Consider the following 22,585-nt stretch of genomic DNA (forward strand, 5'->3'; position numbering starts at 1 on the left):
CCACCAACTGCACCAAGCACTGCTTCTCAGGCCCAGGAGGCCCAGTCATTTACGAGCCCTCAGTGTCAGGGAGCACTAAATCAGTGCCCGAGATTCTTTTTCAAAACTCTCCAAACGTAAAATAGCTAGCTAGTGGGAAGCGGCCCCATAGCACAGGGAGATCAGCTCCGTGCTCTGTGACCACCTAGAGGGGTGGGATAGGGAGGGTGGGAGGGAGGGAGACGCGAGAGGGAAGAGATATGGGAACATATGTATATGTATAACTGATTCACTTTGTTATAAAGCAGAAAGTAACACACCATTGTAAAGCAATTTTACTCCAATAAAGATGTTAAAAAAAAATCTTTCCCTCTCCTGTGCCTGTTCCCCATTCTCTCTCCCTGCTCCCTCTCTCTCTTTCTCTGCACCCTTTTCCTCCTCCTTCCCTCCCTCTCCCTTTGTTTCGCGCTCTCTCTCCCCCCATCTCTACCCAGTCCCCTTTCTGTGTGGGGTGCATCACATGCCATTTAAACATCCAGTAGTCTGAAAGCTCCATAAGTCCTGTCATGTTCACAGCTACAGGCACAGCAGCTAGATCAGTACCTGGTACAGAGTGAGTGCTCAATGTTTGTTGAACGAATGAATGGGTGGCCTCTCCCTTCACTCCTACTCCCCCCAAACCTAGAGCAGACGTGGGAAACGATCATGCGATCACTGAGAGGATGAGGAGCTGGACCTGGTTCTCCATGGCAAGGCTGGGCAGGGTGTTTTACAAGGATGCCTGTGCAGTCACTTGCCAAAGAATGAAGCCCCATCTGTGTCAGTTTCCTGATCCTTTTTTTTTTCTTTTATGCAAGAGATAAAGAGTATCTCATTAGGTCTTTAAATCAGATTAACAGCCATTGTTACCAGACTTCTGCTCAGCCTGCATTACGTTTCTTTTAGGGTAACCCCACGGAGCGAGTTGCTTTTTATGGGAGGGGTACAAGGGGCACCTACAGGGAGGGAAGGAAGGGCTCTGTTTGATCAGGCTGGTGAATTTTGCATTTTTACTTGGCCTCTAAGTCTGAAGGGGGGGAATAGCAGCCTGCACTTAGCTGGCTCTGAGGGGAGGCACCACCTGGCCATGGTGGGGAGTGGCCTTGTGACCTCCAAAGAGAAGAATGGTGTTTCATCAGCATGGCTTCTGGGAGCCCTGATTTACAGAGGTCGTTCAGATGTCAGCAGAGCAGGGATTTGTGGGCAGCAGGAGAGGACTGGAGGAGCAACATAAGCAGGATGACACTTGGCCCCATGCAGGGCGCAAATTGTATTTCTCTGTCAACATTGGCTAGTTACAGCTCTGCCATTGATTCTAAATCTGACAAAGTCACAGAGGGCGGACCCCCTACCTCCACTTTCCCCAACACATTAAAACAAACATGAAATACAGCCTTCCCCTTCTTTCCACAATTATACTCTTGTCCTGCTCTTACCAAGACACTTTATTAAAAGTTATAGATATTTCAAAAAACGGTTTAATGTAGCTACCAAAGGGGGGGAAAAAAGATAAAAGACAATGCAGCTTTTAGACTAGAGCTTGAAAATCAAAGCTTTAGCAAAAGTAGACAAGCAAAAATGCTGATAGAACCCTGTCATGAGTCATTATATTGGTCTCTGAGCTTTCTGGCAGCCTTGGCAAAAAGGTAGATATGACAGGTTATGTGTTTGGGTATAAAGAAAACCACAAGTTCTTTATATGTTTTTCTTGAGCTAAGTTCTGAGAGGTATTTATCATATATATACTATGCAATAGGAAATATCTTACACAATGTTTTTCCAGCAAATGTAGAAGTCCTTTTGATATAGTTCTTTCTTGCTTTGGCAATTGGCAAAAGTTAAAGGAAAACATGAAAATCTAATTAAGTAAATGGACTTTGCAAAGACTGAGCCAGTGTTATCCAGGGTATTTCAGGCCTTAAAAAAATTTTTTAATAGCAGTTGTTTGGTTAAGTCTAAGTGAATCCTCTCTTCTAACCAGTAGCTAATATTTGGGATGCAGCTGGCTGAGAACAGAATTTTTTTTCCTGGCTGATCCACCAGAAAACTTTATTCTAGTTCACTATTAACAGAGCTCAGAGGTACAAGGGGGCAGGCAGCTCCTACAAGAAGCAAAGCCTTTTCTTCTCTCGCTGCCACCTTCTAAGCTGGCTCTTCCGCGTCTGATTTCACTTCCTGTGCATCAGGAGTTCACAATCTTATTTTAAGCCCAGCACCGTTCCAGAACAATAGATCCTGTTTGCTTAGTCTTTGTGTATAGGAAACCACCCCAGAAATTCATGGCTTAAAACAACATCCATTCATTGGCTCACTGGCTGCCTCTGCAATAAGGGCAGCTTGTCTCTGCTCTACGACGTCAGCTAGGATCATTCATGTGTTTGCAATCTACTGGTGGTTGAAGGATCCAAGATGGCCTCACTCACATGTGTAGGGCCTCAGTGGGCGGCCTAAATGACTGGGGACTCCCTGGACCGCTCATCCTCTAGGAGGCTGGCTCCAGCTTCCTTACTTAGGGTAGCAAGAGAATGAAAGCAGAAGCTGCAAGGGCTTCTAAAGCCTAGGTCTGGAATTTGCACAGGGTCCCTCTAGCTGCATCCTGTTGTCCCAGGGTCAGCTGAGATTCAGTGTGCAAAGCAGCCACCCAGGATGTGAATTCATTGAGATGGGATTCATGGGAGATCAATTTGGTGGCAATTACCCACAGCCCTGTCCCATCAACACCTCAGTAACAGTGGTCCCCATGGGCAGTAATTCTCACCTGGGGGATGGGGAAGGAGACCAGGGAACAGGTCTGTCCTCCCCGGGGGCAGGGAGGGTGGTCATTTGGTACTAGCCCAGTTCTCATTCCAAGTTCTGTGTACTCACCACTTAACGGCCACCATCAAAAGCCCAAATATTAGGCTTTATGAGCTCCACTTAAAATTTCAAAAAGGATATATGAAGAGTGGACCTTTGAAGTGATGAAACAGTAAGTATTTTAAGAGGCCTCCTGGCAACCACACTTGAAGACCTTGTAAGTGTGGGGTACACTGAGCTATACCACTGTACTGCCAACTTCCTGCCATTTGTGAAACAGCGGCATCCCCAGGCCTCCCCAGTCAGGGACGCCAACAGGAGAGCATGAGGTCGTTTTCTTATTGGCTAGAGTGAGATGCACTGCGTGTTGGTGGTGACCCAAAAGTCAGCTGAATTTTCTCCAAGCTGGATGAGAGAACGCCTGACAGCCCCCACTGAACCTAGCTTCAGACAAGGGTCACACTATTTAAAAGGGTGAATTGAATGACAGCAAAAGGCATGTGCTCACCACTTCTGCAGAAGCTGAAAGCTGAAGGGCTATATAACAAAGACACTGGATAACAGAATCAGGGGAAAAACATTTTTACTTCAGAGAAACATTGTAAATCTTTAAAAAGATTGGATTTAAGGGGAGTAAATGAAAGATCCTGTTTTGGCTCAGAGCACAGGAGTACATGCATGCACACACACAAGCATCCATGAAGAGATGGGATGGAGGAGGCCTGACTTAGCAGCACCATGTGAAAAGAACCTGTTAAGTGTGTGTGTCTAGTAAGGTCAATTTGTGTCAAAAGTAGGCAGAGTTAATGTGACCTTAAGCTATTAAGATATTGATGGGTGTATGGATTCTAGATTAAGGGAGGTGATTAGTCCCTTCTATTCTATATAGCTCAGTTTACTCCAAAAAAAAAAAAAAAGGCCAATTTCTAGCTTCATAATTTAAAAGTGTTAGAGAAAAACTAACATATTTGGGGAGAAGTGCAACACGATAAAAGAAATTGAACTCATGAGATATGAGGAAATACAAGGAGGAACTGAAGACATTTGACCTAGAGAAATTCTCAGCAAGGTCTTAAGGATGGTCTTCAGCTCTAAAGCATTGCCAAGTGGAAAAGGGACTTGATCTGCCTTCTATGGCCCCCAAATAAGTCTTGGACCAATGAGTGGAAGGTTGAGGGACTGTAGCATTTGGAGGGTAAAAGAAAAATGAACATCTAATAGCTGGAATAGATTGCATAGAGTTCTCTGTCATCGCAGGGGCTGGATGATCACTCATCGGGATACACAGAGGGCATTCAAACCTTAGATGGGTAATTGGTTCAAAATGAACTTTCAAATCCTGTCTAACTCTGAGGTCTTGGGTTTTACAGGAACTTGCCCAAGGTCACAGAGCAAGGTAGTAGCTGTCCAGCACAAAAGTTTCCTTCCTCCCTGTCAGCATGTTTCCCTCGGATTCTTACTCTCCTCATCTCCTTGATGATTAACTCAAGCAGTGGTTCACAAAGCAGCCTAGGGACCACAGCTTACCCATCCATCCAGACTTATTTGTTTGGCCAGCATCATGTGGTAAAAGACTTGAAATCAATATCTGTAGGAAGGCACACCAACTCCAGCTCCATGCTCCATTGCCTTCCCTGGGTGTGAGGCCACTGCACACATTTGTATCTCCTGGCCCCTGTGGCCTTGCTTCTTCCACACTTTGGACCTAGGGGCAGGGCAGGGCAGGAAGAGGTGGTCCTGGACCAGAGCATATGAAGAGGGCCTTGTCAGCCAGAGATGGATCCCCCGATTTCTAGGGACAGTCAGCTCCTCCATCTCTTACAACTCCCAGGATGGTGGAAACTACAAAAAGGAGAGAAAGTGCTATGCACTTTTCACACATGTCAATCCCATTTAATCCTCATAACAACCATATTATTTTCCTAGGGCTGCAAAGTACAAAGTACCACAGACTGGGTGACTTAACATAAATTGATCACCTCACAGTCCTGGAGGCCAGAAGTCCAAAATCAAGGTGCTCCCTCTAAAGGTGGTAGGGAGGGATCTGTTCCAGGCCTCCTCCCAGCTACTGGTACCTTCAGATGTGGCTTGGCTGCTAGATGGCCATCTTCTCTTTGTGTCTCTCCACACTGTCTTCCTTCCGTGTATGTCTGTCTCTGTGTCCAAATCTCCCCCTTTTATAAGAACACCAATCATATTAGATTAGGACCTAATGACCCATCTTAACTTGGTTACATCTGTAAAGATTCTATTTCCAAATAAAGTTGTATTCTGAGATCTGGGGGTTATTAGACTTCAGCATCTCCTTTGTGGGGAAACAATTCAATCCATAACAGTCCACCCTCCAATCCCCCCCAATTCGTGTCCTTCCCATGTGCAAATTACATTCACTCCATCTGAACAGCCCCATGGACATCAAGAACTCGTTTAGTAACAGGTCACAATGATAATACATGGAAAGCAGAATTAAAATGCAGTGTTTGCAGTGTTTTGGTTTTTTAAAATAAATTTATTTATTTATTTATTTTTGGCTGCATTGGGTCTTCGTTGCTGCACGTGGGCTTTCTCTAGTTGCGGCAATCAGGGGCTACTCTTCGTTGTGGTGTGTGGGGTTCTCATTACGGTGGCTTCTCTTGTTGCAGAGCACAGGCTCTAGGAACACGGGCTTCAGTAGTTGTGGCTCGCGGGCTCTAGAGCGCAGACTCAGGTGTCATGGCGCACGGGCTTAGTTGCTCTGTGGCATGTGGGATCTTCCCGGACCAGGGCTCAAACCCATGTCCCCTGTGTTGGCAGGCAGATTCTTAACCACTGCACCACCAGGGAAGTCCAAAATGCAGTGTTGTTGACTCCAAAAGCTGTCCTCTTTCTACTACACTGTGCTCCTGCCATGGGGTGTACCTACCATGTGCCAGGAACTGTGCCAGCTGCCTCATGCCCTTTTCTCACTCCTAGTGGGCTGTCTGTCTGGCAAGGCCCCAGACTGGGAACCAAGGGACAAGCAGGGCTCAGCCCAGGTGGGTCTGTCCCAGGGCCTGGGAGTGGGCAGGCTGGGAAGAAGGGGGGAGGGGCAATTGGAAATTAAGTCCTGGGGAGGTGCTGTGGTTGGAGGTGGGTGAATATGGCCCACTCAGGCCATCATCTGGGGAGAAGGGGGGCACATAGGGTATTGCCTGACCTGCTAAGGAAAACACAATGAATGTGGCTGCTCAGGTCCTGTTCTGCTGCTGCAGGCCCCATATACAGTTATGAAGAGGCAAGGGAATCAGATGCTGAGCCAGGCCCAGAGACAGCACCAAACCAATGCCAGCCACTTTCATAGACATAGCTCTTGGTCATCCACTTCCTGGAAAGGTGGAAGTCCAGGCGAGGAGTGGGTCCTGGGCTATGGTCTTTGCAGATGGAGCTTTCTCAGGGGATTAGGGGAGGACTGGTGGAGAGCACTGAGGAAGAAGGAAGTCCCTGAACAGATGAGAAGAATGGGGCTTTTGAGGTCGTTAGACCTGGCTTGAACTGAACTCCCACTCACAAGCTGCATGGCATTGGACAAATTGATCAACCCTTCTGAGCTGCATTTTCCCAGGGGCTTGTTGTGAAGATTAAATGCACCATGTGTGTGAGGCACGTGACCCTCTTTGTGTTTCTGGGCTCAATAAATACTGTTTTTGCCTCTATTTTTTTTTTTTTTTTTACATCTAGAAATTTCTCAGCTATTATTTTGTTTTTTGGTTTTTTTTGAATTTTATTTTATTTTTTTATACAGCAGGTCCTTATTAGTCATCAATTTTATACACATCAATATATACATGTCAATTCCAATCACCCAATTCATCACACCACCATCCCCACCTGCTGCCGCATTCCCCCCTTGGTGTCCATACATTTGTTCTCTACATCTGTGTCTCAATTTCTGCCCTGCAAACTGGTTCATCTGTACCATTTTTCTAGGTTCCACAAATATGCATTAATATACGATATTTGTTTTTCTCTTTCTGACTTACTTCACTCTGTATGACAGTCTCTAGATCCATCCACGTCTCAACAAATGATCCACTTTCGTTCCTTTTTATGGCTGAGTAATATTCCATTATATGTATGTACCACATCTTCTTTATCCATTTGTCTGTCAATGGGCATTTAGGTTGCTTCCATGACCTGGCTACTGTAAATAGTGCTGCAATGAACATTGGGGTGCATGTGTCTTTTTGAATTATGGTTCTCTCTGGGTATATGCCCAGTAGTGGGATTGCTGGATCATATGGTAATTCTATTTTTAGTATTTTAAGGAACCTCCATAATGTTCTCCATAGTGGCTGTATCAACTTACATTCCCGCCAACAGTGCAAGAGGGTCCCCTTTTCTCCACACCCTCTCCAGCATTTGTTGTTTGTAGATTTTCTGATGATGCCCATTCTAACTGGTGTGAGGTGATACCTCATTGTAGTTTTGATTTGCATTTCTCTAATAATTAGTGATGTTGAGCAGCTTTTCATGTGCTTCTTGGCCATCTATATGTCTTCTTTGGAGAAATGTTTATTTAGGTCTTCTGCGCATTTTTGGATTGGGTTGTTGGCTTTTTTAATATTGAGCTGCATGAGCTGTTTATATATTTTGGAGATTAATCCTTTGTCTGTTGATTCGTTTGCAAATATTTTCTCCCATTCTGAGGGTTGTCTTTCCGTCTTGTTTATGGTTTCCTTTGCTGTGCAAAAGCTTTTAAGTTTCATTAGGTCCCATTTGTTTATTTTTGTTTTTATTTCCATTACTCTAGGAGGTAGATCAAAAGAGATCTTGCTGTGATTTATGTCAAAGACTGTTCTTCCTATGTTTTCCTTTAAGAGTTTAATAGTGTCTGGCCTTACATTTAGGTCTCTAATCCATTTTGAGTTTATTTTTGTGTATGGTGTTAGGGAGTATTCTAATTTCATTCCTTTACATGTAGCTGTCCAGTTTTCCCAGCACCACTTATTGAAGAGACTGTCTTTTTCCACTGTATATCCTTGCCTCCTCTGTCATAGATTAGTTGACCATAGGTGTATGGGTTTATATCTGGGCTTTCTATCTTGTTCCATTGATCTGTCTTTCTGTTTTTGTGCCAGTACCATATGGTCTTGATTGCTGTAGCTTTGTAATATAGTCTGAAGTCAGGGAGTCTGATTCCTCCAGCTCCATTTTTCCCCCTCAAGACTGCTTTGGCTATTCAGGGTCTTTTGTGTCTCCATAGAAATTTAAAGATTTTTTTGTTCTAGTTCCATAAAATATGCCATTGGTAATTTGATAGGGATTGCATTGAATCTGTAGGTTGCTTTGGGTAGTATAGTCATTTTCACAATATTGATTCTTCCAATCCAAGAACATGGTATATCTCTCCATCTGTTGGTATCATCTTTAATTTCTTTCATCAGTGTCTTATAGTTTTCTGCATACAGGTCTTTCGTCTCCCTAGGTAGGTTTATTCCTAGGTATTTTATTATTTTTGTTGCAATGGTAAATGGGAGTGTTTCCTGAATTTCTCTTTCAGATTTTTCATCATTAGTTTATAGGAATGCAAGAGATTTCTGTGCAATAATTTTGTATCCTGCAACTTTACCAAATTCATTGATTAGCTCTAGTAGTCTTCTGGTGGCATCTTTAGGATTCTCTATGTATAGTATCATGTCATCTGCAAAGAGTGACAGTTTTACTTCTTCTTTTCCAATTTGTATTCCTTTTATTTCTTTTTCTTCTCTGATTGCCTTGGCTAGGACTTCCAAAACTATGTTGAATAATAGTGGTGAGAGTGGACATCCTTGTCTTGTTCCTGATCTTAGAGGAAATACTTTCAGTTTTTCACCATTGAGAATGATGTTTGTTGTGGGTTTGTGGTGTATGGCCTTTATTATGTTGAGGTACGTTCCCTCTACGCCCACTTTCTGGGGAGTTTTTATCATAAATGGGTGTTGAATTTTGTCAAAAGCTATTTCTGCATCTATTGAGATGATCATATGATTCTTTTTTTTTGTTTTGTTTTGTTTTGCAGTATGCGGGCCTCTCACTGTTGTGGCCTCTTCCATTGCGGAGCACAGGCTCCGGACATGCAGGCTCAGTGGCCATGGCTCACGGGCCCAGCCACTCTGCGGCATGCGGGATCCTCCCAGACCGGGGCACAAACCCGTGTCCCCTGCATCGGCAGGCGGACTCCCAACCACTGTGCCACCAGGGAAGCCCGATCATATGGTTTTTATTCTTCAATTTGTTAATATGGTGTATCGCATTGATTGATTTGTGTATGTTGAAGAATCCTTGCATCACTGGGATAAATCCCACTTGATCATGGTGTATGATCCTTTGAATGTGTTGTTGGATTCTGTTTGCTAGTATTTTGTTGAGGATTTTTGCATCTATATTCATCAGTGATATTGGTCTGTAATTTTCTCTTTTTTGTAGTATCTTTGTCTGGTTTTGGTATCAGGGTGATGGTGGCCTCATAGAATGAGTTTGGGAGTGTTCCTTCCTCTGCTATATTTTGGAAGAGTTTGAGAAGGATGGGTGTTAGCTCTTCTCTAAATGTTTGATAGAATTCACCTGTGAAGCCATCTGGTCCTGGACTTTTGTTTGTTGGAAGATTTTTAATCACAGTTTCAATTTCATTCCTTGTGATTGGTCTGTTCATATTTTCTATTTCTTCCTGGTTCAGTCTTGGGAGGTTATACCTTTCTAAGAATTTGTCCGTTTCTTCCAGGTTGTCCATTTTATTGGCATACAGTTGCTTGTAGTAGTCTCTTAGGATGCTTTGTATTTCTTCAGTGTCTGTTGTAATGTCTCCTTTTTTATTTCTACTTTATTGATTTGAGTCCTCTCCCTCTTTTTCTTGATGAGTCTGGCTAATGGTTTATCAATTTTGTTTATCTTCTCAAAGAACCAGCTTTTAGTTTTATTGATCTTTGCTATTGTTTTCTTTGTTTCTTTTTCATTTATTTCTGCTCTGGTCTTTATGATTTCTTTCCTTCTGCTAAATTTGGGTTTTATTTGTTCTTTCTGTAGTTCTTTTAGGTGTAAGGTTAGATTGTTTACTTGATATTTTTCTTGTTTCTTGAGGTAGGCTTGTAAAGCTATAAACTTCCCTCTTAGAACTGCTTTTGCTGCATCCCATAGGTTTTGGATCATCGTGTTTTCATTGTCATTTGTCTCTAGGTATTTTTTGATTTCCTCTTTGATTTCTTCAGTGATCTCTTGGTTATTTAGTAACGTATTGTTTAGCCTCCATGTGTTCGTGTTTTTTACGTTCTTTTCCCTGTAATTCATTTCTAATCTTATAGCGTTGTGGTCAGAAAAGATGCTTGATATGATTTCAATTTTCTTAAATTTACTGAGGCTTGATTTGTGTCCCAAGATGTGATCTATCCTGGAGAATGTTCTGTGCGCACTTGAGAAGAAAGTGTAATCTGCTGTGTTTGGATGGAATGTCCTATAAATATCAATTAAATGTATCTGGTCTATTGTGTCATTTAAAGCTTCTGTTTCCTTATTTATTTTCATTTTGGATGATCTGTCCATTGGTGTAAGTGAGGAGTTAAAGTCCCCCACTATTATTGTGTTACTGTCGATTTCCTCTTTTATAGCTGTTAGCAGTTGCTTTATGTATTGAGGTGCTCCTATGTTGGGTGCATATATATTTATAATTGTTATATCTTCTTGGATTGATCCCTTGATCATCATGTAGTGTCCTTCCTTGTCTCTTGTAACATTCTTTATTTTAAAGTCTATTTTATCTGATATGAGTATAGCTACTCCAGATTTCTTTTGATTTCCATTTGCATGGAATATCTTTTTCCATCCCCTCACTTTCAGTCTGTATGTGTCCCTAGGTCTGAAGTGGTTCTCTTGTAGACAGCATATATATGGGTCTTGTTTTTGTATCCATTCAGCGAGCCTGTGTCTTTTGGTTTGAGCATTTAATCCATTAACGTTTAAGGTAATTATTGCTATGTATATTCCTATTACCATTTTCTTAATTGTTTTGGGTTTGTTTTTGTAGGTGCTTTTCTTCTCTTGTGTTTCCCACTTAGAGTAGTTCCTTTAGCATTTGTTGTAGAGCTGGTTTGGTGGTGCTGAATTCTCTTAGCTCTTGCTTGTCTGTAAAGTTTTGATTTCTCCATCTAATCTGAATGAGATCCTTGCTGGTAGAGTAATCTTGGCTGTAGTTCATTCCCTTTCATCACTTTAAGTATATTATGCCACTCCCTTCTGGCTTGTAGAGTTTCTGCTGAGAGATCAGCTGTTAACCTTATGGGAGTTCAGTTGTATGTTATTTGTCATCTTTCCCTTGCTGCTTTCAATAATTTTTCTCTGTCTTTAATTTTTGCCAATTTGATTACTGTGTGTCTCGGCGTGCTTCTTCTTGGGTTTATCCTATATGGGACTCACTGTGCTTCCTGGACTTGGGTGGCTATTTCCTTTCCCATGTTAGGGAAGTTTTTGATTATAATCTCTTCAAATATTTTCTCGGGTCCTTTCTCTCTCTCTTCTCCTTCTGGGGCCCCTATAATGCGAATGTTGTTGCGCTTAATGTTGTCCCAGAGGTCTCTTAGGCTGTCTTCATTTCTTTTCATTCCTTTTTCTTTATTCTGTTCTGCAGCAGTGAATTCCACCATTCTGTCTTCCAGGTCACTTATCTGTTCTTCTGCCTCAGTTATTCTGCTATTGATTCCTTCTAGTGTAGTTTTCATTTCAGTTATTGTATTGTTCGTCTCTGTTTGTTTGTTCTTTAATTCTTCTAGGTCTTTGTTAAACATTTTTTGCATCTTCTCGATCTTTGCCTCCATTCTTTTTCCAAGGTCGTGGATCATCTTCACTATCATTATTCTGAATTCTTTTTCTGAAGGTTGCCTATCTCCACTTCATTTAGTTGTTTTTCTGGGGTTTTATCTTGTTCTTTCATCTGGTACATAGCCCTCTGCCTTTTCATCTTGTCTATCTTTCTGTGAGTGTGGTTTTCGTTCCACAGGCTGCAGGATTGTAGTTCTTCTTGCTTCTGCTGTCTGCCCTCTGGTGGATGAGGCTATCTAAGAGGCTTGTGCAAGTTTCCTGATGGGGGAGGGACTGGTGGTGGGTAGAGCTGGCTGTTGCTCTGGTGGGCAGAGCTCAGTAAAACTTTAATCCACTTGTCTGCTGATGGGTGGGGCTGGGTTCCCGCCCTGTTGGTTGTTTAGCCTGAGGCAGCCCAACACTGGAACCTATGGGCTCCTTGGTGGGGCTCATGGGAGGGCTCACACCGAGGAGTACTTCCCAGAAATTCTGCTGCCAGTGTCCTTGTCCGCATGGTGAGCCACAGCCACCCCCACCTCTGCAGGAGACCCTCCAACACTAGCTAGTAGGTCTGGTTCAGTCTCCCCTGGGCTCACTGCTCCTTCCCCTGGGTCCTGATGTGCACACTACTTTGTGTGTGCCCTCCAAGAGTGGAGTCTCTGTTTCCCCCAGTCCTGTCGAAGTCCTGCAATCAAATCCCACTTGCCTTCGAAGTCTGATTCTCTAGGAACTCCTCCTCCCATTGTCTGACCCCCAGGTTGGGAAGCCTGACATGGGGCTCAGAATCTTCACTCCAGTGGGTGGACTTCTGTGGTCTAAGTGGTCTCCAGTCTGTGAGTCACCCACCCAGCCGTTATGGGATTTGATTTTACTGTGATTGCGCCCCTCCTACCATCTCATAGTGGCTTCTCCTTTGTCTTTGGATGGGGTGTATCTTTTTTGGTGAGTTCCAGTGTCTTCCTGTCAATGATTGTCCAGCAGCTAATTGTGATTCCGGTGCTCTTGCAAGAGGGAGTGAGCACACGTCCTTTTACTCCGCCATCTTGGTTCAGGGCTTTTGCCTCTATTTTTCCCTTCAAAGCTGAGCTGGGACATGCCACAAAGACCTGGGGAGGGGCCTGGCTCCTCTTGCCTCTCTCTGGGGGTCAGCTCACCCTGAACGCGTGAACGTGTTGATTGCCCCTGCCCTCAGTGTGCTAATGGTGCATTTTCTCCCTCACAGAGGAGCTGAAGGAGAAGCTGTCAGAGTATGTGGACAAGGTGAACGGCCAGAAGCCAGGCTTCATCAAGGTCGTGCGGCACAGCAAGCAGGAAGGCCTTATCCGCTCCAGGGTCAGTGGTTGGAGGGCCGCCACTGCCCCCGTAGTGGCGCTTTTTGATGCCCACGTGGAGTTCAACGTGGGCTGGTAAGTGCTCATCGGGAGCTGAGGAGGATGAGTCCCAATGTGTTCCAGGGGCTTTGGCTCAAATGGGTGCAAAGCCTGCTGAGATCTCAGTCATGATGGGGGAAAGGAGAGATCTGGGTGTACGGGTGAGCAGGCCACAGGGCTGGCCCTTCAAGGTAGGGGAGGGTCAGGGATCAACAGGTCAACACACGGTATCTCAAGTTGGTGGCATCAGGTGTGACTCAGGCTGGTATGGTCCTCTAGGAGATGTGATGGGAGAGAGGGGTAAATGCTAAGGGCAAAGTGAGAGTTCCAACCCAGCTAAGGACCAGGCTTCGACCCCCAGGAAATGGAGAGCTGGACCAGACACAAGGCAGAAGCCCAACCCCAAAGACAGGAACAGGACTGAGGGGGCAAAAGGCGCCAAGGTGATTTGACATTGTCACAGGTGCCCTGGGGTCCCCCAGATGCCAGGCCAGAGGTAGCACAGAAACTCAGATTCTTTCTACTGGTAAAACTAGGTCTAGAAAATCTTTTTTTCTCTGTCCAGGGCTGCTCAGGTGCTGGGTGGGGCAAGGCCTCAGTGGCTTCAGCCAAGCAGGGACAGGGCACCTGATGCCAGCATCCCTACAGGCTGGAGGGCGTTCTATGGCCCACTGTGTGTGGCTTTGCAGAGAGCCTGGGCCTAGGCGGCCCAGGTGCTTGGGATGGCCGAGTGTATCGCCCTAACTACTATGCATGATGGCACTGGGGTCTGCTGTCACCCCCCTCTAGACTCCAGGTGCCACCCTCTGCCTCCCTGGAGTGGGGTGAGGTGGGCCCTTTAGCAGGAAGGGGCAGCGGGCAAGAACACAGCAGGACTGGGTGGAGGCATACTTTTACATAGCAGGCCTGAATTAAGGCTGTAATGCAGCCATTTTTTATAGGTGAAGTCACTGCTTGCCATTTGTGACTATTTAAAAAGCATTTTCACTGGATTTATGGCCAGAAGAGGAGAGGGACACTTGCTATTTCAAGCTGATTTGAATAAACAGTTGTGCAACAAATGCATTTTTAATGAGAAGCTTATCATTCCTGTCTGCAAATGTTTTACTTGCCTGGTGCCCACAAGGGTTCCGGGCTCCGTGGAAGCCCGACCCCCACCACCACCTCTCCTTGGGCAGTGGGGACGCGTGGGGTGCGGGTGGCATGTCTGGAAGGACCAAAGCAGCATCACACGATGGGTGGAAGTAGGTTTGTTCTCACTTCCATGTCTGTGCCATCCTCATCTGCCTTTTCCTCCTGGTTGATGCACTGCATTTTAGCAAAATCAAAGCCCAAGTTGAAAGCTTCCCATGGAACCTCAGATCTGTTCCTTTCTTCTTTCTTAAGTCTTGATTTCTTTTTTTTTTTTTTTCTAATGGAAAAAAGGAAATCAAGCAGACACCAGGATCTGAGGCACTGAGAATCTGTCAGCTCAGCCTGGGACATGCTGAAGGAGGGGTCAGGCCTCTTGCTAGCCCAGAAGCATGGGGGTGGGAGACCGAATAGGGACTCTTTCCCAGGAGGCAGAGCAGCTCCCCCCTGGAGGAGACGGCCAGGAGTTCCTTCCTCCTTCTGTGGGGGAAGGAGCTTTAGAAGGTGCCAGTCTCCCCTCTCTCCCTCTCCCCTGCCCAGGGCTGAACCTGTGCTCACCCGCATTAAGGAGAACCGGAAACGGATCATCTCGCCATCCTTTGACAACATCAAATACGACAACTTTGAGATAGAAGAGTACCCGCTGGCCGCTCAGGGCTTTGACTGGGAGCTGTGGTGCCGCTACCTAAACCCCCCTAAGGCCTGGTGGAAACTGGAGAACTCCACGGCCCCAATCAGGTAAAGCATTCTTACCTGGGGATCCCTCTGTCTTGTCTTCCAGGCAAGGGCCCCCCTCCCAGCCTGACCCTTGTTTCCCAAACTCCAGCCGCATCGACAAGTGGCCTTCAGTCACAGCTTACAGCCTTTGACGATCCCTTTTAAAAGAGCTGTGGCACCCAGAATCCATTCAGAGTCTCAGAGTTACTCATTTCAGCACATCGCTCTGGGACGCTTGCTGGGTGCCAACTGCTGTGCTGGGGATACAGAGTGATCAAGACTCGATTCCTGCCCCCAAAAGCCGGGAGTCTAGTGAAAGCAGAGAAAATAATTGGAATAAAATAAGTGGAATAACAAATTATTCCCCATGCTGGTAGAAAGTGCATGGAAATTGGGGAGAATCCTTTTCGGAGCCTGTAGCATTCGCACTTGTTTTTTCTTAAGGGCAAGTAGGAGATTGCAAGGTTGGGGCAGGGACACTCATATTCAAAGGAGCAGAGTGAGTTCATGGACACAGAGGAAGTTCAAAGGGACTAGAAGGAAGGAGGACAGTGAGGGGGCAGCCCCAGGCAATGAGGCCGGAGGGGCAGAGAGGCAAGACCAGATGCCACGGCACCGTGTATGCCTGGCTGATGTTTGAGCTTATCCTGTAGGACTCAGACAAAAGTGGCTTCAAACTGCCATTCAAAGATCCCAAACTCTTTCTGCCTTTGCTGCTGCCTTCAGAGACACCCAAGTGACTCCGCTATGTGGCCTCTATTTTATGGGTCAGGACTCCTGAAACAGCCATCCCCGCCAGCCTTTATTTCTATCTGGTTAATCACAGATCAGGTGCTCCCTTCTGATGCCACACAGATGGCATCAGAAGGTGGCCTAGGGGACAGTTCCTGGAATGAAAGAGGAGATTAGAAACTGTTGTTGCTTTGTATTATGTGAGGGAGAAAGATTATGAAAAATTTAATTGAAAATGAGAGATTACTATCTAAGATGGCATTTGTCCTTGCCAGAAGAAAAAAGCTGTATTCATGTTTAAAACAGGATGGAAGAGAACTCCACCTAGCTTTCCTGAGGTTGTCTCTGTCACCTGTCTGTTCGGCCTCTGCCACACTTACGTTGTTAAATATTTGCTGGGAGGTCGCTGTGTACAAGGACCTTTTACACACATGATCTCATCTGCTCTTCATCATAACCCGCTGACAGCTCACTCACTGTGTCATTCCCATTTTACAAGATGAGGAAAGCAAGACTGACAAAGGGGAATGACCCTGCCAAAGGCTCCAGCCAGTGCAGCTAGGATCCAAACCCAGATCAGCTAGGTTCCGTACCTAGTGTCATCCTCCTAGGCACCCACTGTTGAGCTCGGAACGGGTGTGGCTGAATTCTACCCCCAGGTCTGTTGACTGCTATTGGAGGGAAATATGCGGTAACACAATGAGTGTTCTTTCAGTAGACTGCTCTGGTATTAGCTGCTTCTGTTCTGGGCATCGCTAAATGTATCAGCCTGGACTTAATCAGTAGACCCACATTCTAGGTCCTTGACAGAGAGTATAATCTCAGCTTCAAATATTCCATCACCTAATTTTTATCAAAATCCTAACTGAGAGAAATTATATTAATGGAAGATTTTGAAAGAACATTCTTGGTTTATACCTGGATGAAGACAGCCCCACAGAAAGCTGTGGGTTATACAAGTGTATCTTGCCCACCTTGGAGCTGTGCTTTAGTGCTTTACCCCCACATGATGTAAGCTATAAAAAGAGCCCAGAGATATCTTCTGTTGCGTTCTAAAGGGATGGCTTTAAGATTGTTGTCCGGGGGCTTCCCTGGGGGCTTCCCTGGTGGCGCAGTGGTTGAGAGTCCGCCTGCTGATGCAGGGGACGCGGGTTTGTGCCCCGGTCCGGGAAGATCCCACATGCCGCGGAGCAGCTGGGCCCGTGAGCCATGGCCGCTGAGCCTGTGCATCCAGAGCCTGTGCTCCGCAACGGGAGAGGCCACAACAGTGAGAGGCCCGCGTAACGCAAAAAAAAAAAAAAAAGATTGTTGTCCGCTACATCCCAAAGTGACCCCTTTAAGAAGACTGACATGAGAAATTTCTTTCAAACTGAAAGCCTTGCTATTCCTGAGGAATTAGTTTGGCATTTCTACATGGGAACTGTAAATCTTACTTCTAAGACCATATGTGTTCATTTTCACCCCGGTCACCAGGAAGCTCAGGGTCAACTTTGTGGGTCCACTTTAAGAATCATGAAAGAAGACACATGCATTCTAACCAGCCTCTAGTTTTTGGTGGAATTTTAGTCTTTTCAGACATTTATCTATTTTTTTCAATGTATTTTACCTTCTCTTGTAGCTATTTCTAACCCTTTTGGGAATGAGGCAAGATATAAATCAGAACACTTTCAGGCTGAGTAGGTCCACTTAATACCCTAGCCAGTTAATAAGTAATGAAGACTGAGGCCCGGGGCCTGTGCTCTTCTCAGAGTCCTGTTTTAGATTCTGTTCTTTCCCTGACTGGGTCTGGCCATTTAGGGAAGGCCCCCTACTCTGTATCCCAGAATGCCCTGCCCTGCTCAACATTTGAGATATGGGGATATATGTATATGTATAACTGATTCACTTTGTTATAAAGCAGAAGCTAACACACCATTGTAAAGCAATTATACTCCAATAAAGATGTTAAAAGAAACAAAACAAAATAAAACACATTTCAGTAAAATCGAGGAAAAGGCTGAGAGGTCCACTCTGCAGGTCTGATGTTTTAAAACCACCATGCATTTAGAGGGGGGGTTCTCTGGGCTTCTTCAATGTGCAAGTGCATCTTTTAAAATGATCTTTTGAGTACCAATTATGTCCCAGAGGTTTTCAAGTGCTCTACATTATTTAATTTTACCCTTGTGAGGTTATAGTTGATTCTGTTTCATAGATCTGGAATCAGAGGCTCAGAGAGTCTAGGGAACTTCTTTCAGAGATGCACAGGCAGAATGGGAGGCCTTTCCCCTAGCACTCACCTCTAAAGCCAGGTCACACGTCCCGCACACCAGAGTAGGAACTCAGCCTAAAGGAGCGGTGGCTTGACTGTCCTGGGTGCCTGCGGTCTGTGGAAGCTGAGGCCATTCAGAATTAAAGGCTGTTATTTGAAAGCAGGAGGGGCAGGGACCCCAAGGCACCAGTCTCTGCCCAAGCAGCCTCCTGCATCAGCATTCTCCAAAGAAATGGCCTGCAAAATAGCTGTTTCTTCACCTTGATGAGATTACAATTTCAAAGATGGGTCTATTTGCATTTGAGTGACAGTTTTCTCATCACTAAGGATTCTTCATTTCTCCTTTTCTTTCTCTTCCCCTCCAATTTCTCAGCCACCAGCTGATAAAATGCTGCGCAGGGGCTCGAAGCGGTAGCAGTGTGCAGTGGAACAATTCTAAGTAATTTGTGTAAGATGATGCCCTCAGCAGAGAAGCAGCCCACATGTGCTCGTGCTGATTCACTTAATGTGAATCTCTCCTCGTGACATTCTGCATTGGGTGTCTGTACACAGCCATGAATCCCGTGCTTACACTTGCTAAAAAAAGGCCTTCCAGCTTCTGGACCCACAAGCTGTTGACGTGTAGCTCCAGCCTAAGACCCCTGCTGAATTCCAACCCAGACCAGCTAGCTAGGCCCTGCCTGTTAGATATCTCCCCCTAATGACCCACAGTCACTTTAAGATCAATTTTCCCAGCATGGACTCCCTCTTCCTTCTGAAAACAGCTTCTCCTCTATCCCCCCCTATTGATGGATGGTCCCCACTCCACCATTACCCAAGCAGAATGCCAGCTGGCATCCAGATTCCTCCCCCTCTCTCATCTTCATAGTTCATCTGTTTCAAAGTTCTGCTGCTTTTACCTCAAAATATGTCTTTAAATAATCTCTGTCTCTGGTCCTGGTGCTCTGGTCCAGGTCTTCCTCATTGCCCATCTGGATAGAGCAAAAAGCTTCCCAACTGGATTCCTCGATTTCTACCCAATCTCCTCCAATTAATCACCCCACAGCTGCCTGAGTATTCTTTTCCCAAACACAGATGTGCTTATACCACTGTCTGCTTAAAATTCTTCTTTGACACTCATTTACCTACAGATAAAATCCAAATGATTTACCATGCTATCCAAGGCCCCAACTCATCTCTCTAAAGGGACCAAGGTGAAGGGTGGGAAAGTTGGTGTGGGTGCCTGGGTAGAAACAAAAACTGGCTATGCAGTTCAGAGTGCAGAGGTCAGGGCAGCCAGAGATACAGTCATGCAGTCTAGACTGGTAAGCTGAGTACTACTTCTCTGGGCTAACATACATGCAAGCACCCCCAGAAATGATGGCTGGTCCAAGGACACAAGCTGTCTCCCACAGCCCTGCTGAAACAACCTCCCTGGGATAGCTGGTGAGGGTGGACCCAGGAGGGCCACTCGGAGAGCAAGGCCCACACCAGTTCTGGCAGCAAACGAAGGGAGAGGACCAGATCCTCCTGGCAGGAAGGCAGCACTGCTCTTACTGCTCTGGCGGCCTCCATGAGACAGCCCCTCTGCTAACCACTGGCCATCTCCCCATGCCCTGCAGGAGCCCTGCCCTCATTGGCTGCTTCATTGTGGACCGGCAATACTTCCAGGAGATCGGCTTACTGGATGAAGGCATGGAGGTCTACGGAGGCGAGAACGTCGAGCTCGGGATCAGGGTGAGCAGTGCTTCTCACCCGCAGGGCTTGGCTCAGCTCCCCAGAGGGTGAATGAGTCCAGGAGTGGAGAAATGGGGCTCAGGGTTGAGGGTGGTGGACTGATTCTGGACGTCCAGTCCCTAACCCTGGTCCATGTGTATGTGATCAGGGCTGGTGGGGATGGGATAGAGACACAGGTTGGGACCCATAGAATTTTCAGGAAGAAAAGAACATCAGGGGCTTCCCTGGTGGCGCAGTGGTTGAGAATCCACCTGCCGATGCAGGGGACACGGGTTCGTGCCCCAATCCGGGAAGATCCCACATGCCGCGGAGCGGCTGGGCCCGTGAGCCATGGCCGCTGAGCCTGCGCGTCCGGAGCCTGTGCTCCGCGATGGGAGAGGCCACAACAGGGAGAGGCCCGCGTACCACAAAAAAAAAAAAAAAAAAAAGAACATCAGAAACTACTTTGGCTGGGGTGGGGACCTGGGACAGTTGAGCTCCCAAATCGAGGGTGACATCTTGGCTAAAATCAAACACAGAGTTCTCAGGGATGAGCAGAGGGGTGTTCCAGGAAGGGGCTGCTGAACAGGAGGGACCCTCAGCGTCACTTCCTTATACTGTCACCTCCCTTTGGGATTTCTCACTCTGTTATTCTCCATCCCCTCCACACTGGCCAACAGAACCTTCCTAAAAACTTTGTCAAGAGAGGGTTACAGAGAAATAAACTCACGGGGGATAAACAGCGAAACGCAGCCAGGCTCACCTCATGTGGGTTTCTGACCCATCACGTGTTGGTCAGAGCCCCAGGCCCGTACATGCCTCACACCACTTTCCAGAGATATCGCCATCCTGCCCCAAGGTACAGGGCCCTTTGCAGTTATCAACGTGTGGTGTGAATCCACACCAGGTACAATTTAATTTCTCATCCTATAGGAACATTCCCAAGGCTCTGGCCCCTTTCCCTGGGCCCATGAAAAGATAACTCCAAAATGAACCCCATCCCCATGACGGAGGGACACATTAGGTCCCTTGGCAGGTGACAGAAATGTGATCATGGGTACAAGGAAGGACCTCGTCCACTACAGGGAAGCCCACCCCTCTGTCTAGGCTGTGGTCCTAGCCTCATGAAAACACCAACATGCAAGCTGTGCCTGTCCTCACAATGGCCCCCACTGTCCTCTCCACAGGGCTCTTTAAGCAGCCTGGTACACCATGTGCTACAGGCTCGCCAGGCCCTGGCCAGCCCTTGTACCTGCTGGTGTTCATGGCAATCATCTGAGATGTTCCCCCTCGCTGCCTGCCCTCCATGCAATCCACCCAGTATCTGCCTGGTTCCCACTAGTGACCCCATTCTTGCCCCTTTGGCCTTAGTGTCTGTATCTGGCATCTCTTGTTCCTCATCTTTGGTGTCCTCTCCAGGACTCCAGCTTGAGTACACCCTCCTTACCTCCTATCTCCAATCCACTGGGCGGTCAGCTGGCCCTGGACAGTCCTTGCCCTGCCCTGAGGGGAGACTGGGCACCTCCAATGAGCATCTCACAATACCTCCAATAGCCTGGCAGGCAGTGTGGGCCTGACTTGTCACCCACACTTAATACTAGGGCTTTGAAGTCCGGCAGCAGGAGCAGCTTGCCTGAAGCTGAGCTTAGGAAACACTTCCAGATACCTGTATTCACTGAAACCCAGAGAAATCTCTTTGGAGACAGTCAAGATGCATGGGCTTATTGGAGAGCTAATATATTCATAGAGGACAGAGCCTGCATAATCACCCTCACTTCTCTGCTCTCCCTACACTGGTCATTTATTCACCATTTGCGTCCTCACCATCTCATTTCCGCACGTTCCTGGATAAATGCTTGCCCCCAAACATAATATTTTTTACTAGGAGCTGGTGCTGGGAATTGGCTGAACGGGCAGTACCGCCTCCAGTCACTTATGTTCTCTGGGTAAAAATGTCCAGGAATGGAGAAAGGAATTAGATTTGTGAACTGTGCTTCCAGCACGTATGTGAGTCAATCACGGAGTGGTGGGAGACTCCTGGCTTTTCCTTGCCTAGATTATAAAGCTGCTCTGGAGTGTGGGCCTGGGTGAAGCTTTCAAATACTTGTTTAAAATTTTGGGGTTTGATGCTTGGGGTGTAAAATACAGTATAAAATGTTGCCTGGCTTTTTTTTTCTCTGTCTCTTCCCTTCCATTTGACAGAGGTGAAGTATCATGGAGTTGAAGGAAAGGTGGCTTTTAAAGCAGGGACCCAACAACTTGTTGGCTGCCAGAGCTGAGGACAGGTGGAGGGGCTAGTTAATTTGAATTTCAATTCCAGGTCCCCGCTAAAGGGATACAGAACCTCCAGCCATCTTCAAAACAGATGTTCACATTTTGTATGGTTATTAGTGTTTTTCTTTCATGTTTATGAGTTCACATCTCAGTGCCTCACTTTCTCCATCTAGGATCTCCCTTCAATTACTACCCAGGATTATATGTAAAAATGAGAGACATTGCTTTCCTCCCCTCATTTATTCAGAGGCAACTTATTCAAAGTCCTTACCCATTTGGAACGCAGAAATAGAGCTGTTTGCACAATTATTCATTACCTGCTCTGGCACTTTACTTATATAATCCATCTACCAAACACCCTAAAAAGTAGCTGTTATCATAATACTCCTTTTTCAGATGAAAAAATTGTGAAATAAAGAGCTTATATAATATGTTCTCAAGGTCATATGACTTATAAGAGGTAGAGAAAAGATTCAACCCCAGATCTTCATGATTCAAAAGTCTAGCTAGCTAGATATACCACAGTGACGTAGGGATAAAAGTCCTTTGAGCATTCCCAAAAGAGTATTACAATGTCCATGCAGTAATTTTCTTTTACTTTACTCACAGTTGTGTCTACTGAGTCCTCATTTAAAGCCTTATTCTTATTTTGCACTCAATTCTAATAAGCCTGTTATTCCCCCCAGTTTATAAGTCCACAACTCAGTGGGAAAAAGAAGAACTGCTATGGTCAAGCAGAATGAAAAGCATGAGAAGTAAGAGCTGACATTGAATAGGAGACAGATTATACAGATGATGGCTGTAAAATACTAGAATATAT

The 22,585-nt window shown here is 45.9% G+C and overlaps 1 protein-coding gene across 2 annotated transcripts in view; it reads left to right on the forward strand.

The window, feature by feature from the left end:
- Nucleotides 1-22,585, forward strand: part of GALNT18 (polypeptide N-acetylgalactosaminyltransferase 18) — a 349,313-nt gene that overhangs the window by 232,816 nt on the left and 93,912 nt on the right. For both annotated transcript variants that reach the window (XM_059067917.2, XM_067038607.1), the window contains exons 4-6: nt 12,821-13,004; nt 14,640-14,837; nt 19,398-19,512. In XM_059067917.2, the coding sequence (XP_058923900.1) occupies nt 12,821-13,004; nt 14,640-14,837; nt 19,398-19,512 (497 nt within the window). The remainder of the gene's footprint in view (nt 1-12,820; nt 13,005-14,639; nt 14,838-19,397; nt 19,513-22,585) is intronic.

This window comes from Kogia breviceps, chromosome 7 (genome assembly GCF_026419965.1).
Source record: "Kogia breviceps isolate mKogBre1 chromosome 7, mKogBre1 haplotype 1, whole genome shotgun sequence".
NCBI lineage: Eukaryota > Metazoa > Chordata > Mammalia > Artiodactyla > Physeteridae > Kogia > Kogia breviceps.